General features: G+C 39.8%; 2 protein-coding genes across 4 annotated transcripts in view; one reads left to right on the forward strand and one right to left on the reverse strand.

Moving 5' to 3' along the window:
- Positions 1–458, forward strand: part of TSTD2 (thiosulfate sulfurtransferase like domain containing 2) — a gene marked incomplete at its 3' end in the record, with an annotated part of 28056 nt that extends 27598 nt beyond the window's left edge. Inside the window, exon 11 of the mRNA XM_083355509.1 lies at positions 367–458. Coding sequence (XP_083211635.1) covers positions 367–393 — 27 coding nt within the window. The remainder of the gene's footprint in view (positions 1–366) is intronic.
- Positions 1–16209, reverse strand: part of TMOD1 (tropomodulin 1) — a 37930-nt gene that overhangs the window by 5108 nt on the left and 16613 nt on the right. For all 3 annotated transcript variants that reach the window (XM_083355511.1, XM_083355513.1, XM_083355512.1), the window contains exons 5-9: positions 8854–8943; positions 5801–5928; positions 4080–4187; positions 2579–2722; positions 1374–1518 (exon numbers count right to left, since the gene is read on the reverse strand). In XM_083355511.1, the coding sequence (XP_083211637.1) occupies positions 1374–1518; positions 2579–2722; positions 4080–4187; positions 5801–5928; positions 8854–8943 (615 nt within the window). The remainder of the gene's footprint in view (positions 1–1373; positions 1519–2578; positions 2723–4079; positions 4188–5800; positions 5929–8853; positions 8944–16209) is intronic.

Genomic DNA, 16209 nt, shown 5'->3' on the forward strand with positions numbered 1-16209 from the left:
CCCCTGGTCCAGACCAACCCCCTGAATCAACTGAAGGCAGGTTTATTTATCACTGATTACATCCCCCTGGGCAAAAGCTGTTTTTTTTTCCTGAAAAGTTTGGCAACATCAAAAAAACTAAACAATATCAATCCCAAACTCACACTTTTGAATACTGCAGGAATAGCAGTCAGGAAGTTAAGGCAAAGAGATCACACTTTAAAAGTCTTGATACTTTTTCATTAAAAAAAATAATCAGAAATAATAATCTACATTTCCACATATTCCGAAGCTTCCAACTGAAACAGAAACTTTAGGTGCGACTCTAATCAAGGAGTCCACTTCTTGTATTTATTTATTTGCTTGCTTGTTCTTTTATATTTCTAGGTAGAATCTTGGCCTCCCTCCTTTTAATATGGCCAATCTGTGATATTCCTTTGAAAAATCTGACCTCAAGCAACATTCACCCTCCATTCCTCACAAAAACCCTACCCACGTATGAATCCAGCATTCCCCCACCCCAAAAAATATTGAATGAAGGAAAATTGACGCAACTAAAAAAAAAAGATAAGAAGAAAGCAAACTCTTCTGATCACTAGGGAGCCAATAAACAATATCTTTCCCAACCTTTATCTTTATCTTTTTTATCTTTTTATTATATTTGTATACCGCCCTTCTCCCGAAGGACTCAGGGCAGTGAACAGGGCACATATAAAAAATACAGGATACAAAAATTAAAAAGAATTAAACAGTAGCCCAGCTAAAACAATAACAATATAAAAATCCCCATTAAAACCCCAACATACCCCCCATCAGGCCAGGCCGGCTTGTTCAAATAGATGGGTCTTCAGACCGCGTCGGAAGGAGCGAAGGTCAGGTGCCATCCGGAGCTCGACCGGCAGCTGATTCCATAAAGCCGGAGCGCCCACAGAGAAGGCCCTCCCCCTGGGGGCCACCAGCCGACATTCTCTGACCGGAGGCACCCTGAGGAGGCCCTCTCTGTGGGAACGCACAGGGCGGAGGGAAGTTGACGCCGGCAGCAGGTGGTCCCCGAGGTACTCCGGACCCATGCCATGTAGGGCCTTGAAAACCATTACCAGAACCTTGAATCTCACCCGGAAGACAACTAGTAACCAATGCAGCTCGCAGAGCAAAGGTGTAACATGGGAGTACCGGGAGACTCCCAAGACAACTCTCGCGGCTGCATTCTGTACCAGCTGATGTACCCTGATGTTCTTCAGTAGTGCTGGATTGTAACTCCCAGAATTTTCAACCAGAGGTGACCAGTTTAAGAAGAGTAACATATAAACATGCCATCTTTTGGAGTAACGGATCAGGAAGGATGGTCATGACCACCCCAAGTACCCCTACTTCTATGAAAAAATAAATCTTACCTAGGTCATTGTTGTTCATCATAGCATTGGATGCCCGAAGTCTGGGTCCCTGTTGAGTGAAGTTATAACCAAACCTCAAGAGAGAGGTGTTTTTTTCTAACATACTGGCAATCTCCATTTCTACCTTGTTGCCCAAAAGCTGGCACTTAAAAGAAAAATAGAAAAAAAATGCATAGAAGCACTTTTTAATTTTAGTTGCTTATCTGGCAGGTTTATGCCTACATGATGTAGCAGTGCAGAGGAGAAAGTTCATCAGAAGAGAGCAGAATGCCCCCCCCCCTCTGTTATGCTACAAAAGGGGAAGATACAATAGGAGGAAGAGTTGCCTGTGACTGGGATGGGAGGAATGATAACGTACCAAACTATACTGCTCAAAAAAATAAAGGGAACACTTAAACAACACAATGTACTGTATTTAATAGTAGGATGTCTTATTTTCTGTTCCCTTTATTTTTTTGAGCAGTATATAAAGAAAGAGGCTAAAAAGGTTATTTGTAATCTTGGAGTCCCAGGTTTGTTTGGGGAAAAATTAAGACCTAGAGAAGTTAAACCCTAAAGCAGGGGTGTCAAACAGCCGTCCCATGCCCCGGATGCTTCATGCCGAAACTGCGCCCACCCCATTGCCGGCAATGGAAAAAAAGTCGTGATACATCATGACACGTCACATGATGTTGCGAGTTTGACACCCCTGCCCTAAAGGAAGCTAGACCAAAAATTATTTGGAACCTGTGCTCTAATAATATATTGCTCTAGCAACCAACAATTTAAGGAATTACACGATAGAATAAAAGACATTTTATGCCACGTGTGAAAATCCACCCCCATACAACAGGAAGCCTTTGATTTGAGGATATCAAAGAGTGAAAGCACACCTGGCATTTCTAGAGCACTGTAGCCACCTGGAAGCATCCATCATCCTTGTGTGTGGACTTGTTGTGTATACTGACTGGGGAATTCTGGGACTTGAGGTCCACACAGCCTCAAGCTGTGAAGATTAAGAAATACTGATTTGGACAGACCTGTTTCATCTCTAGGCTGAATGTAAAAGCCAAGCATATGTAATGCTCATTGGCTGTTCCCCCAAAATCCTCAAATGTCCTCCCATCTCAGTGTTGTAACACAAAACCCGGCATCAAAATGGAAGAGGCAGTTAATGCTTAGACTGTAAAATCTGGTGGAAGCTGACCTTATTCTACACAGGTTACCTGGTTGTCAATTTTGAGTTCAATTAGTGTTGTGTTGTTCTGCAGTGCTTTTATCAGGGCCAGGATTCCAGATCCAGTAATAAAATTCGATTCCACATTTAAGCTCTTCAATACGCCATTTTCTTTTAACATTTCTGCCAATGCCTTCCAATGAGAGAGAAAATGAAGAGAAAAGCAGAATACTTATTGTTGCTAATAACTTTAAGCAAAGATTTAATGATAGCATCATTAATACAAGAGCGCTTTTTTGTCATAACCACTCTGCTGACTCAAACCAGAGTTTTCTATTTTATCTTTTGGGTGACTCTGAGAAACCCACAAGGAAGCTCTGACACATCACAGGGTTGTTGTTGTGAGGAATATTAGGTGCCCTGCTAAATTAGATCCCTAGCTAGTTCAGCTCACAGCTGCCAACCAACTACCCAAGGAAATTGTACAAAGCAAAGGCAGGATATATATATCTAATAACGAACAAATTAACATAAGATTATATTACATATGAAAATAGTAGGGTACAAACTAAGCCAGTCACTGGGACCAAAACTTTATTGTTCCAAGCTTTTGGGCTTGTCCTGGAGGTCATCATCAGAGAAGCTCTCTCTCTTTCTCCAGAGAGAGCCAAAATGCTTGTAAGAATAAAGCTTTGGTCCCGGTGACTGACTTAGTTTGGATCCTGCAACATTATCCTGGGACACATACGGTATATTTACCTTCATTCGCAACAATAGAAGTCTTCAAATTTAGATAATGATTAACCTGAGAATTCAGCCATAGAGATTTCTTTATAAAGAGTACAGCTCTGCTATCAAAGAACCTAAAATCAGTTTAAGACTGAACATATGACAAGCCTGAAGAGTATAAGTTACCTTCTTAAAGAAACCATGTTCTAGCTCTAGGAATTTGTATTCTTTTAAGAACCTGCAGTCTTTCAGTGGATTTTTCAACTGTAAAATTTACAGAATGAGTTCCTCAGAGGTTGACAGCTTGGGAAGCTTAAGGCACTCAGTCCCCTTACTTCTTTACCCGTTGCCCCAATTTCTTCTGTTTCTGTCAACCACGTCTGTCATAACTTAAACAGCTTATGATAAGTATGATTCATTAGAACAAAGCCACAACCATTTGAGTAACAAATAGTGTATTTCAAAGAGCTGTGTAACTCGTAAGCCATACAGTCCCAAATTCTTGCTCCGTTGAAGGAACTGCTAAAGCATTCTGGACAGGGGGCTACTCCGTCTCTATTTGAAGATCTCCAGTGAAGAAAAATATACTCCTCATGAGGCAACTTATTCCAATGGTTGATAACTTTTGCTACCTGGAAATTCTTTAAAATAAATAAATTCTATGCCTCACCAAAATGTCTTTCACCCTCTTCTAAACTCACTTGTGAAAAGGCAGGGTTCTTATATGAGACTTGCATTTCAACCAAATAGAATGTCATTAAAGGAGGCAATCCCAATAAAACTTTCCTGAGAAGATTAGGTGTAAGTCATCTGACACTTACAAAAGCAACAGGGTCATTGCTTCTTGTTCCTACTATGCTGAACTTTTTCACATAGGTGTTAGTCTTCAGAGCTTCAGCATAAGCTTTCAAAATAGGTATAGGAATATCCTTTAAAAGAGAAACACCAGACAAGGGTTAGATGAGCTATTTTTACTGGGACACAACCACAGATTCCAAGGAATCATGGATCTCCAAAATCCAGTAATACCAGTGTAAACCATTTCAAACATGCCAGTTCTATTCTATTATGCTACCTTTCCTCTGCTGAGATCTCAATCAGAAAATAAATGCATTTTTTATTTTTTTTATTTATTCAATTTATATAACCACCAATTTTGCCTGGAGGTGAGGAGTGGGAGCAGAAGGTAAGAACCTCAATTTCATTTTAAAAACAGGCAGAATAAAGCTGTGATAAAATACATTGCAAAGAAAATCAAGCAACCGCACTTGGAAAGTAGTATGTCCTTTTGGTCCTTCTGCCATAACCCTTCCTTGATTTAGAACTATTCCCCAAAATGTGTCTTGAACAAAACATGTGTAAATAACAGCAGTCACTTGATTTTCTTTGCAGCATCAGCTTTGTTTCATATGTTAAATATCAGAGAGACAGATGGGGAAAGCATCTGTCACTTTAATGCCATCTATACTTTCTCTGAAATGATTGGCTGCTTTTTGATGGAAAGAATGCTAGGTATATTGTTTTAGAACTACCATCTCAGTTTAATTTCTATTTCATGATTCAGTTGTGGTTCTGGTGTGAAAAAGATACCTTTTCAAGAAGTCAATGGAGGGAAAAGTCATTTTCTTTATTCTCTAGACTAGAGCTTCCCGGGTCATGGAAAGGGGAATGCAGATGGCAGCAGATAGCAAATCTTGATTTAGCTTGAGAAAAGGCATGCAAGCCTTTTCTCGCAACTTGGGTGTCCTCCTGGATTCACGGCTCAACTTGGATGATCATCTAACGGCCGTGACCAGGGGGGCCTTCGCACAGGGGTACTTGCGAGACCACTTGCTTCCATTGACAACCTCCCATCGCCTGGTTCACTCCCACAGAGTCGGCCTCCTCAGGGCACCGTCGGCCAGGCAATGCTGGCTGGCGACCCCCAGGGGGAGAGCCTTCTCTGTGGGTGCGCCAACTCTCTGGAATGAATTGCTCCTGGAGCTGCGGACGACCCCTGACCTTCGGTCCTTCCGCCGTGACCTGAAGATGTGGTTGTTCCAACAAGCGGGCCTGGACTGACTACGGTTTTAATTAGCTTTTTACTGGTTTTTAAATTGTCATATAATTATTGTATTTATTAATTCTTTTTTAAAAAATTTATTTCATGTTTTTAATTTTTATTGTTGTGCGCCGCCCTGAGTCCTTAGGGAGAAGGGCGGCATATAAATTTAATAAAATAAATAAAAACGAATAAATAAATACTTGAATGGGAGACCATTCAAGGTTAGTCAACGATGTCTTGAAAAAATCTTGGAAGAGGTCAATAGCGAACCTCTTTATTGTGAAGAAACCCCAAAAGAGTGTATTTCTGTGCAGACAGTCCTTGACTTACAACCACAGTTAGAACCTGAATTTCTGTTATTACGCAAGGCAGTCATTGAAAGAGTCACGCCTGACTTTATGATCTTTTTGGCACAGTAATTACGTACCGTAGACCATAGTACAAATTAGCTCCCTTTGACCCCTCTGCCTACTCAAGGCAAACCCAGGTAGAAAGTACCTTAATATTATTGAGATTAATTTCCTGAAGTTCTGGATCATTGTTTTTTACTCGTTCCAAAGTTTCTTCTACATTGGTTGAATTTGGCTCATCAGGAACTGGTTTGTACTGTGTAGGCTTAATTATACCTACATGAGTGAAAGAGATAAAGATCTATTATGCCCATTTGCTTCTGACCAGCCATTAGTGATACAATGAAGAAAGAGTAATAACCTCAACCTTAACTCATCTTGTAGGTTTCAACCTTGATCTCCTAAAGCTTTTCTAACAGCATTTGTTTCACTTGGGGTACAAATGGAAGAATCTGATTCTCTGATGCTGGATTCTTATGAAAATAAATTAAAATAAGTTCAGCACCAACCCCTGATAGGAGTTTTAAATTTTTATTGGCCAAGTGGTGATGAAAATGTCTACAACGTTGCATAGAAACACACAGAACAGACTCAGCGTTAGTAGTGTGATAACTAAGCTGCTTTTTTATTCTATTTTTTTAAAAAAAATGCTTTCATATGCCTCTTACAGATGCACAGAATAGACAGATGCAAGCATATCTTTTCAACCCATGTTGAAGAATTTGAATTTAAATAAATTTATAAATTTGTACAATAATGATGTCTTATGTCGCTTAGCAGCTGTACTAATATGATTTATAGATTTTGTTTGGACTGTGTTTTTAAGATTTATTTTTTTCAGTTTGGGAATCAAAGAAAAGGGGAAAATACATTGGAATGCCTTGTTTTCTGAAATTCAGGCTTAGAAATTTTTTGGTGCATAAACTGCATGCCGAGAAGGAAACCTTTTTTTCCCCTGTACTTCATCGTAACTGTTTTCTTTTTAAAGTTGAAATATACGTTCATTGTAGACATTGACAGTGCATTTGCTTCCTTAGTGAACAATAACAAATTCTATATCATGAAAAACACTCACCCTCATCAGAAAAGAAAAAGAAAAAAGAAAATAGGAGAAAAAGTTTTCATATTATAGCCTTGGTGGAGCAGTGGGCTAATGCCTCCTTAAGTAACACCAGCTGCCTGCAATCAGTGCAGGTTCGCATCCCACCAGGCTCAAGGTTGACTCAGCCTTCCATCCTTCCGAGGTAGGTAAAATGAGGACCCAGATTGTTGGGGGCAATTAAACTGACTTTGTAATAATGCTGCTTGGGGGTGTGTGTGAAAGCCCTAATAAGCAGGCATATACATAGAATGAAGGCTATTGCTAAGCTTGTAAGCCGCCCTGAGTCTTCGGAGAAGAGCGGGATATAAATGGAATTAAAATAAAAAATAAATAAATAAGCATGTATTTAGAAAAAGTATTTCTTTCATCAATGTATTTTTCTGGAACTCCAGTACAAATAAATTTAACATTTCTACAGTATTAATAATTCCACATTCTCAAGTGATCTGCTCTGTAGAGGAGATAATCTATAATCTATAATCAACCCTGGATAGAAAGCACTAATCAGTAACGTTCCCTGGAGATTATTTCAAAGGAATGACTTTTCCCAGGGCATATGACCCCAAAGATGGAGATATGGATTCAGATTATGGAAACACATTACAAAACTACCATTAATATCCTTACCTAAAAATTAAAGATAATTCTCTGAAAGAAAAACTAAGGAGAAAAAAACTTATAATTCAAGCATATCCAATGCCCAGTTTCCCCATTTTATTAAGCTAGGTTTGCTGACTCCAGTTGAAACCAAATCTGGAGATTCTTACTGTTCTGACAATAAGCCACTGACCTACTTCAATCTTTCTCTCTCTGTGTACAGATATTTGCCAGAACTTCAAAACAGAGCAGGGGAAAAAAAACAGAGCAAAAAAAAGTGTTAACTGAATTAAGAACTACTAATTAAAATTATTGCTTGTAAAATAAGATAATAATAATAATAATAATTTTATTTATACACCGCCCTTCTCCCGAGGGACTCAGGGCGGTGAACAGGGCAAATATATAAAAAATACAAAAATACAAAAGTTAAAAAGAAATTAAACATATGCCCGATTAAAAACAGTAAATACAAATATTAAAAATGACCATAAAACCCAACCCATCCCCCATCAGGCCAGGCCGGCTTGTTCAAATAAGAGTGTCTTCAGATCAGATGCTGTATTCACAGATTTACCGTAATTAACACTATCCCCAGATACCATCTATTCTCTGACTCTTACCCAGAAATGCAAATCATTCTCACAAACATATGCAGACACATTCTCCTTCCTCCAATAGAAACACACACCAAAGAGAGAAAAAGAAAAAACAACTAGAATAGAACTGGAGCAAGAGGAAAGTTGTTCTGAGAAGGAAAAAGAAGATTCAGTGATTAAAAGGTATGGTCCACAAAGGCTCTTCCGCTTTTATGCCCATGTTGTGATTCCACAAATGCATACAAAAGGGCAGAGTTCGCCTTGCAAACAACACAACACAGCTTTTGTAATTCTGATAAAAGCACTAGATTCTGGAGATGCTTAATAAGAGAAGAAAGAAAGAAAGAAAGAAAGAAAGAAAGAAAGAAAGAAAGAAAGAAAGAAAGGAAGGAAGGAAGGAAGGAAGGAAGGAAGGAAGGAAGGAAGGAAGGAAGGAAGAAAGAAAGAAGAAGGAAGGAAGGTAGGTATGGAGACAAGGCTTGGAGAAAAGCAGTCCTATTTAATATTACAAAAGTTTAAATCAACTGGTGAAAAGCCCTCCCAAAAAACAGCTAATTAGACTCATCTTCAAAAGGACTCTGTGATATTTGGAGACACTTGCAACTCATGCTTATTCCTTTATTTTTACTACCTTCTGCTCTTATCATCCAATGTAGGACACACGGAATTATAAAAAGTGATTCTGAACAGTGTGGAATCATGCATCATACCTTTTGGCACCTTTTGAATTAATGTGACTTCTTCAAGAGTTGTGACCAGAGCACTCTCACATATTCAGAATCTGCTTTCCTCTCTTGAATCTGGATTTAATCTGAATCTGTATTGTCTTATTAACTATAATTATAATACTGCTGGTTTTGACTCCCTTTGTTAGATTATTGTAGTGTTGTAAACCTTACTTACTATCCAATCCTTCTTTGTTCACTATAGTTGTAGTCCCTCGTGCTTCATAATATTGTTGGTTACTCATCAACGTATGCATGCCAAGAATAGCTACATGAGAGAAGAAAAACAACAACAAAGAAAACAAAAGTTAAATAAATTTATAGATTTGTCGTTCCTGAGAAAGTGATAATCTGGCCAAGACACTCAGAAGCCTAGAAAAAAATGTGAAATAACAATGATAAAATATTTATTTTGAAAGAGAATATTGAGAAGATCCATTGAAGTTCAACACAACTTGTATGTTCAAACAGGATGTGCTTCCTGATGCTTTGGCTAATTAAAGGTTCCCCCACACATGCGTGCTAGTCGTTTCCGACTCTAGGGGCCGGTGCTCATCTCCGTTTCAAAGCCGAAGAGCCAGCGCTTGTCCGAGGACATCTCCGTGGTCATGTGGCCGGCATGACTAGATGCCAAAGGCGCACAGAACGCTGTTACCTTCCCACCGTAGTGGTCCCTATTTTTCTACTTGCATTTTTACATGCTTTCGAACTGCTAGGTTGGCAGAAGCTGGGATGAGTAACAGGCGCTCACTCTTCTACATGGCACTCGGGATTCGACCTGCCAAACTGCCGACCTTCTGATCGACAAGCTCAGCATCCTATCCCACTGAGCCACCGCGTCCCTTTTTGGCTAATTAGACGGGGCTTTTTTTAAGTAAGGAGCAACATGCTACATTGGATAATCAGTTAATCATCCACTATCACTGGATTCCTAACTGACATGACAATGACCTGCATATCCTTCTAAATTTCAGAGAATTTCACTGCATCCACCCACTATGGGAAAGAGGACTGAGATGAATGCAGTTCTCTTCACTGCTTGGCAAGTTGCTATCATATCTCTTACCAAGTGAGCTATTTGCAGTTATGCATTACCATTTAGCAAAGCCTCAGTCGCATCTGTCCTCTAATTCCACAATGAGTAGAATCTGAGCTACTGCCAAAATCTGCAAGGGCTTAATATATATAGTCAGTTTGGTGTAATTATTAAGGCATTGGAATGGAAACCAGGAGGCTATGAGTTCTAGTCTCACTCTAACAAAGCCAGCTTGGTGGCTTTCGGGTAGTTGCCTTCTCTCAGCCCTAGGAAGGAAGCAATGGCAAACCACTCCTGAAAAACCTTGCCAAGAAAATTGCTGGGACCGGACCTGGCAGTTTCCAAGAATTAGACATGACTGAATAAAAGAAATACACACATACAATAAGTTGTCCTTTTCTTCTCAGAATAAATAAAAGCTTATTTGTTCACAGAGTTAGTCCACACCTAGCATTTTATTCTGACATGCTTTCAATAACATACACACAAAAATAATATCTTATAAAGCTACATCCACTCCTAGATTAGGAAACATGCAACATTCTGGACAGTTGTACATTTGATGGCAACTGTTTGTTAGGAATATAGTAAGTTCTGCAGTACCACAAGTGATAATTGCATATTTTTAGCCAATTATTTGTACATACGTATGGTATATGTTGTAATCAGCACCATGTTAGAGCAGGCATTCCAGACTTGCATTTGAGTGAAAATTAAGTGGCTCTTTTCTAAAGAACTACAATTTTTGTAAATCCTTAACAAAATATTCAGTTATTGCTTGAATGACTAAGACCACAATCCCAAACAGTACTCATTAGGGTGCAGATGATGGAATGAGCTGTATTCTTGTTGATTCAGGAGAACACAACATTTACAAATTGTTTTCTCTTTATATAAAATATCTATGTATTTAATTTGCTTTATTATAAAAACTAGCTTCGATCATGCTCCTGGAGTTCTTTAACAAGCAGCAAAAAGCTCAGAGTCAGTTCAGTTACAAAGGATCTGTCTGTCTGCCTGTCTTGCTGAAATGTATCTTTTTTAAAAAAAAACTGTATATTTTTTTAAAAATGCAGTTAGATATATTTTTTAAAATATCAAAATAATTAAAAAGTATTCTTTTAGTTTCTAATCTATGACTTCCCAATTAAAGTTTCTTAAAGAAACATTACTAGGTTGAATTGGTGTCTTGCAATATCCCAGAAGAGGAATAGAATCTATTACAGCACATCTTACAATGGGTTTGATGCCTTGTTTTTCATTTGCTTTGTGTACTAATGAGGGCTATGGAAATTTTCTACCAGTTCTGTCTCATGGAAATACGTCCTTGAAGTGCTATACACTCATCTGGCTGGTTGTACAGTGCAAGAAAAACTTGATGATAGACGAACTTTTCAGACATGTGTCTGTATAGTCTCCACACTATCTGTTATCTATTCAATTAGGAGTCCTAAAATGCTGAGAATCCTAAAGTATACGGTATATTTGGAAAATCACTGCTTAGAAAAATATGCCAGCAAATGAGAATATCAAGCCATCTCTTGTAAACAGCAGCCGTTATGTTTTCACTAATCATCTTTTCCACTTCTGTATGGTTTTAGTTCAAGAATCAATGAGGCCTCTCCTTCTAAAACAATTTGGAAGAAATGTCTGCCTCTCTGGTTGGCTTCTGGCTTACTGGTGCTACACCTCCACCTCCTGTGCTGTAGGGAGATAAAGCTTATTTGACTGGTCTGCCCAAAGCAATTTATGGGTCCAGATAGATTCCAGAACGAGAGTGGGCAGTTTGGCAGAGGCCTTGGTCACAGCTTGTAATAACTACATGTTGGACCATGTTGCTCTTTGTGGCCTCTTCTTGTCTGTCAATTGTGGACTGCACCTTGGCTTACCAAGGAATGCCAGGAGATAAAGCTCCCAAAGAGATAGCTGGAGCCCCATTGGAGGAACTTAGAGAAGCAAACTAATGAAATAGGTGAGAGTCCATATCCAGGATTATCTTTTGGCGATAAGGCAGAAATATTTCTCTGACCTTATTGTATTTACCAATTGGACAGCTGTAATGTTCTTTACATGGGGATGCTCTGGAAGACTACTGAGAAACTGTAGCTGGTCCAGAATGCAGCACTGCAATGTAGGGTACACATGTTATGTTCTGCAAGCTGCGTTTGTGGCCAGTAGATTTATGGATGCAATTCATGATGCTGGTTATGACTTGTAAGTCCCTTCATGGTATAGCGCTATTTGAAGGACTGCCTATCTCCAATGATCTCTGCTGAATATACTTATGCAAATTATTTCAGTATATTGTAGTCTTCCAAGTAGGTAGTCCTCGACTTACAGCCACTACTGAACCCAAAATTTCTTTTTAAGGTTGTTAAGTGAATCTGGCATCCCCATTGACTTTACTTGTGAGGAGGTCGCAAAATATGATCCTAGGAAACTGCAGTGATCATAAATACATGCCAGTTGCTAGGCATCCAAATTTTGAACACATGACCACAGGGATGCTGCAATGATTGTAATGTGAAAAACAATCATAGGTTACTTTGATTACATACTTATAACTTCAGTCACTAAACAAATGGTCGTAAGTCAAGGACTATCTGCATATACGGCATATATTGTAATCTACTCACTTGAGTACATACATAGTACATACATAGGATTTGCTAAGAGATATTATAGTTTATCCCACGCAATTGATGCAGCATTCTCTTCAGAATAAAACTGAAAATCTACTTAATCTTCATATCTAAAAAAGTTTAGTTTAAAAGGTAGCAGGTCTGATAAAAGAAAACTGGACTAGGAAACTTAACTGCTGTCATTAAGTTCTTGCATTTATTTCATTAAAACAAAGCAAGCTCTCAATGCAGTGACTCATGCAGAGATTTCACTAATAGTTTGCTTTGTTAGACATCTTATTCTGTTGTCTTGGCACCAGAAGCAGTCATAGGAATAAATATATCCAATTCAAAGAGATAACAGAATTACTCAGACCTAGAAGAAAATTACTGGAGTACAAAGTAAGGCCAGAGTCATGCACTAAATATTGTGGATGAGCAGTGCACCAAATTGCCAGCACAAATATGGTATGTAGATGCATTTTTATGCAAATATGCATAAGCAGCTCTTGGAACTCCTGAAGTATTGCACATGTATTTGTTTTTGGAAAGGGCGGGGGGGGGAATCTATACTGTCTTTGGGTAGAAGAACCAATTATTGCTTTTTATAGATATGCAGAACTACTCATGAGTAAGTATCCCATCTTGGCATATGAAGCATAAGCTTGGAGTGCATTTGTTAGTGGCATACGCATTTGCCATTGTAACACGTTGGATCCCTGGCAGGTCTTTATTCATGAGTGCCACAGGGGGTGAGGATATTCCACTTTGCCAGTCTGCATGTTATAAAAAAAATGCAGAAGCCAGTAAGCAAGCCTTTGGTGGAAATTCCAATTCACACTCCAATTTGTGCAAAAAGAATAAAACAATAAAGCAGCAAAATAGTTTTGGGTAGTGCAGTGTGAAGCACGCGACTTTACAGGTAGCGTGGAGTACAGCAGGCCTAAGGCAGTTTTGCATTCCTAAAGCAGGACTATGAGGTCACCAGTATGGTTCTCTTACAGTCCTTCTGCAACTTCTGCTGAGGTGGATGATGTCATGGAAATATGAGAGGAAGAGGCAGCAGGCTGGAAAAAACAGACATAGTTAAAGCGGGAATGGATTGCCTCAGGGAAGTTGAGCTGAATAAAGGGAAAGGGATTTTAGTAAAATCAGAGAGATGAGGGTTAATTCACACTTTTGGAGAATAAAGCCAAGCTCAGATAAGATGGAGTGGTGAAAAAGATAGTCCTTAGTCCCAGAAGAAAAGGCAGTATGTGAATCTAAGAAAGAGATACATGCTGGTTTCTTATACTTCTTTCTCCACACGAACCTGGGTTGTGATATCATAATGTGCCATGCCCGGGAGCCGGATCTGGCCTGCGAAGTGGTTTCATGTGGCCCGCGAAGCCATCCTGGAAACAGTGAGGGAACGGCCCCCACTGCCTTGGCCCTGGCCCAGAGACCCTCCTTCTGCCAGAGACCCCCAGATCTGTCCCACTCCTGCTCAGGTCCCCATAGGCACCCTTGATGCAAATGATGTAGAGCTGGCCACGCCCACCCAGTAGGCCACACCCACTCTAGCCACACCCACCCTGGCCATACCCACCCGGCCCCCTGAGGGCAACCGCAATGCTGATGCGGCCCTCAATGAAATTGAGTTTGACACCCCTGATATAGAGGAAGAGAAGAGCTGACCCTTTTATGAATTATAGAGCATCAAAATATATAGACATTTGGATTGAGTGGATCATTCAGGAAAAGGGGATGTCCATCAAATCCAAATTTACCTCATTTGCTTTGATTTATCTCACTCACACACTGTAACTCTGTAATTGACAAAACAAGCATCCTGTTACATCTTGAAGTTTTCAATTTAATGGGCAGAGCCACGGTGAAGTCAAAACAAGACAAAAATGTTCTCCGTATACCAAGCCCACCAAATCAAGGATTTACTGTATTTTAATACCAAATTTGCTTTACCCGGGAGGCAGCTTCAGTATGCTTCACTCATACTGTAAAATTTCTCTTTGTATTGTTTTCTATATTTGAAAAGGTCTAGTTTACCCCAAGTAAAATAATCCACAGTTATCTCTCCTTTTCTTTCCTTCTTAGAGAAAGTTCAATGATTTCCTGCTTTCCTAACTTTCTTCACAGCTTTTCAAATCCTTGTCCTACTTCTCACTTCCTGTGAAATTAACTTACTATGCTGGCAAGATGGGAAGGCATTAAATCAGGGGTGTCAAACTCAATTTCATTGAGGGCCACATCAGCATTGCGGTTGCCCTCAGGGGGCCGGGTGGGTGTGGCCAGGGTGGGCATGGCCTACTGGGTGGGCGTGGCTAGAGTGCGCATGGCCTACTGGGTGGGCATGGCCAGCTCTACATTTTTCGCATCAAGGGTTCCTATGGGGGCCTGGGCAGGAGTGGGACAGATCTGAGGGTCTCTGGCAGAAGGAGGGTCTCTGGGCCAGGGCCAAGGCAGTGGGGGCCGTTCCCTCACTGTTTCCAGGATGGTTTCGCGGGCCGCATGAAAGCACTTCGCGGGCCGGATCCGGCCCCCGGGCCTTGTGTTTGACATGTCTGCATTAAATGGACCATACGTTTCTTCCCATCTCAATATCAGCTTTAAAAAAAAACAGCTAATCTTCAGAAATAACACTTATCTTACACCAGTGTTTCACATTGGTGCTAGCTGGAGAATTCTGGGAGTTGAAGTCCACACGTTAAAGTTGACAAGGTTGAGAAACACTGCCCTACATCCTTCCCAGCTCCTTCTCAACCAGGCTATCTGGATTACAAATGGCTTATGCAGTTTTACAGCAGACAATGAACCATTGTTTGGAGGGGGAAATAAGAAACCGCTATATTTTTTTTCCTTTTTGTGAAGTAAGTTTGGCTGCCCAACCACATATATTATCCTCAATTGCTTTCCAAGCCTTTTTCAAAGAACTATCTTGACAAGCCTAGCAACACCTTGTGTGCAGAAGGGTAAGAAAAGTTGAAAGGAGAAGGAAGGAAATAAAGCAGCTTGTTTTGCCATTATTCTAGTCTACTGCAGGCAAAGGGCTAAGCCAAATATTTGTATCTTGCAAACTGAATAATTGAGACTTTAGTCTATGAGCTTAAGCCTTCAGCTGCTTACTTTGCTGAACCACTGCAGTTGCAGCAAGAAGAAATAAAATCTGGTCAGTACAAGAAGGGTGAAAACAATAATAACACACAGAGAGAAAGCCTTTATTAGACTTTCTTTCAAATAAGAGCTACTTATATCATATTAGACTGTTTTCAGATATTATGTTTGTTGTTGTGCTATGTGAATCAAGGCATTGTTTGTAACTCAAACATGTTGTGTGAACCAACCAACTGTGGCTTAATCAACAAGTTAGGGCAGAAAGCTATATCAATCTAAAATTAGTTGTTTCCATTGCTGATTCTTACTATGGTGTTTTGTTTTTTGGAGTCTTTTTCACAGCCTTGACTTCTAGTGATTTCATGGACAAGTCAAAATACTTTTTTAATACTGGAATAGCTAAGTGTCAAACTCCCACATGGCTAGACAAGATCAAGGAAGCAAGACTTACATATATTTCAGGAACTTCAATGTTAGTCTGGGGTAATTATAAAATCTTGTAAACTGTAAAAGGAATTTTCTATTTATTAAAGGTAAAGGTTCCCCCGCACATGTGTGCTAGTCGTTTCCAACTCTAGGGGCCGGTGCTCATCTCTATTTCAAAGCTGAAGAGCCAGCGCTTGTCTGAGGACGTCTCCGTGGTCATGTGGCCGGCATGACTAGACGCCAAAGGCGCATGGACCGTTGTTACCTTCCCACCGTAGTGGTCCCTATTTTTCTACTTACATTTTTACGTGCTTTCGAACTGCTAGGTTGGCAGAAGCTG

Source organism: Vipera ursinii (genome assembly GCF_947247035.1).
Source record: "Vipera ursinii genome assembly, chromosome: 2".
Lineage (NCBI taxonomy): Eukaryota > Metazoa > Chordata > Lepidosauria > Squamata > Viperidae > Vipera > Vipera ursinii.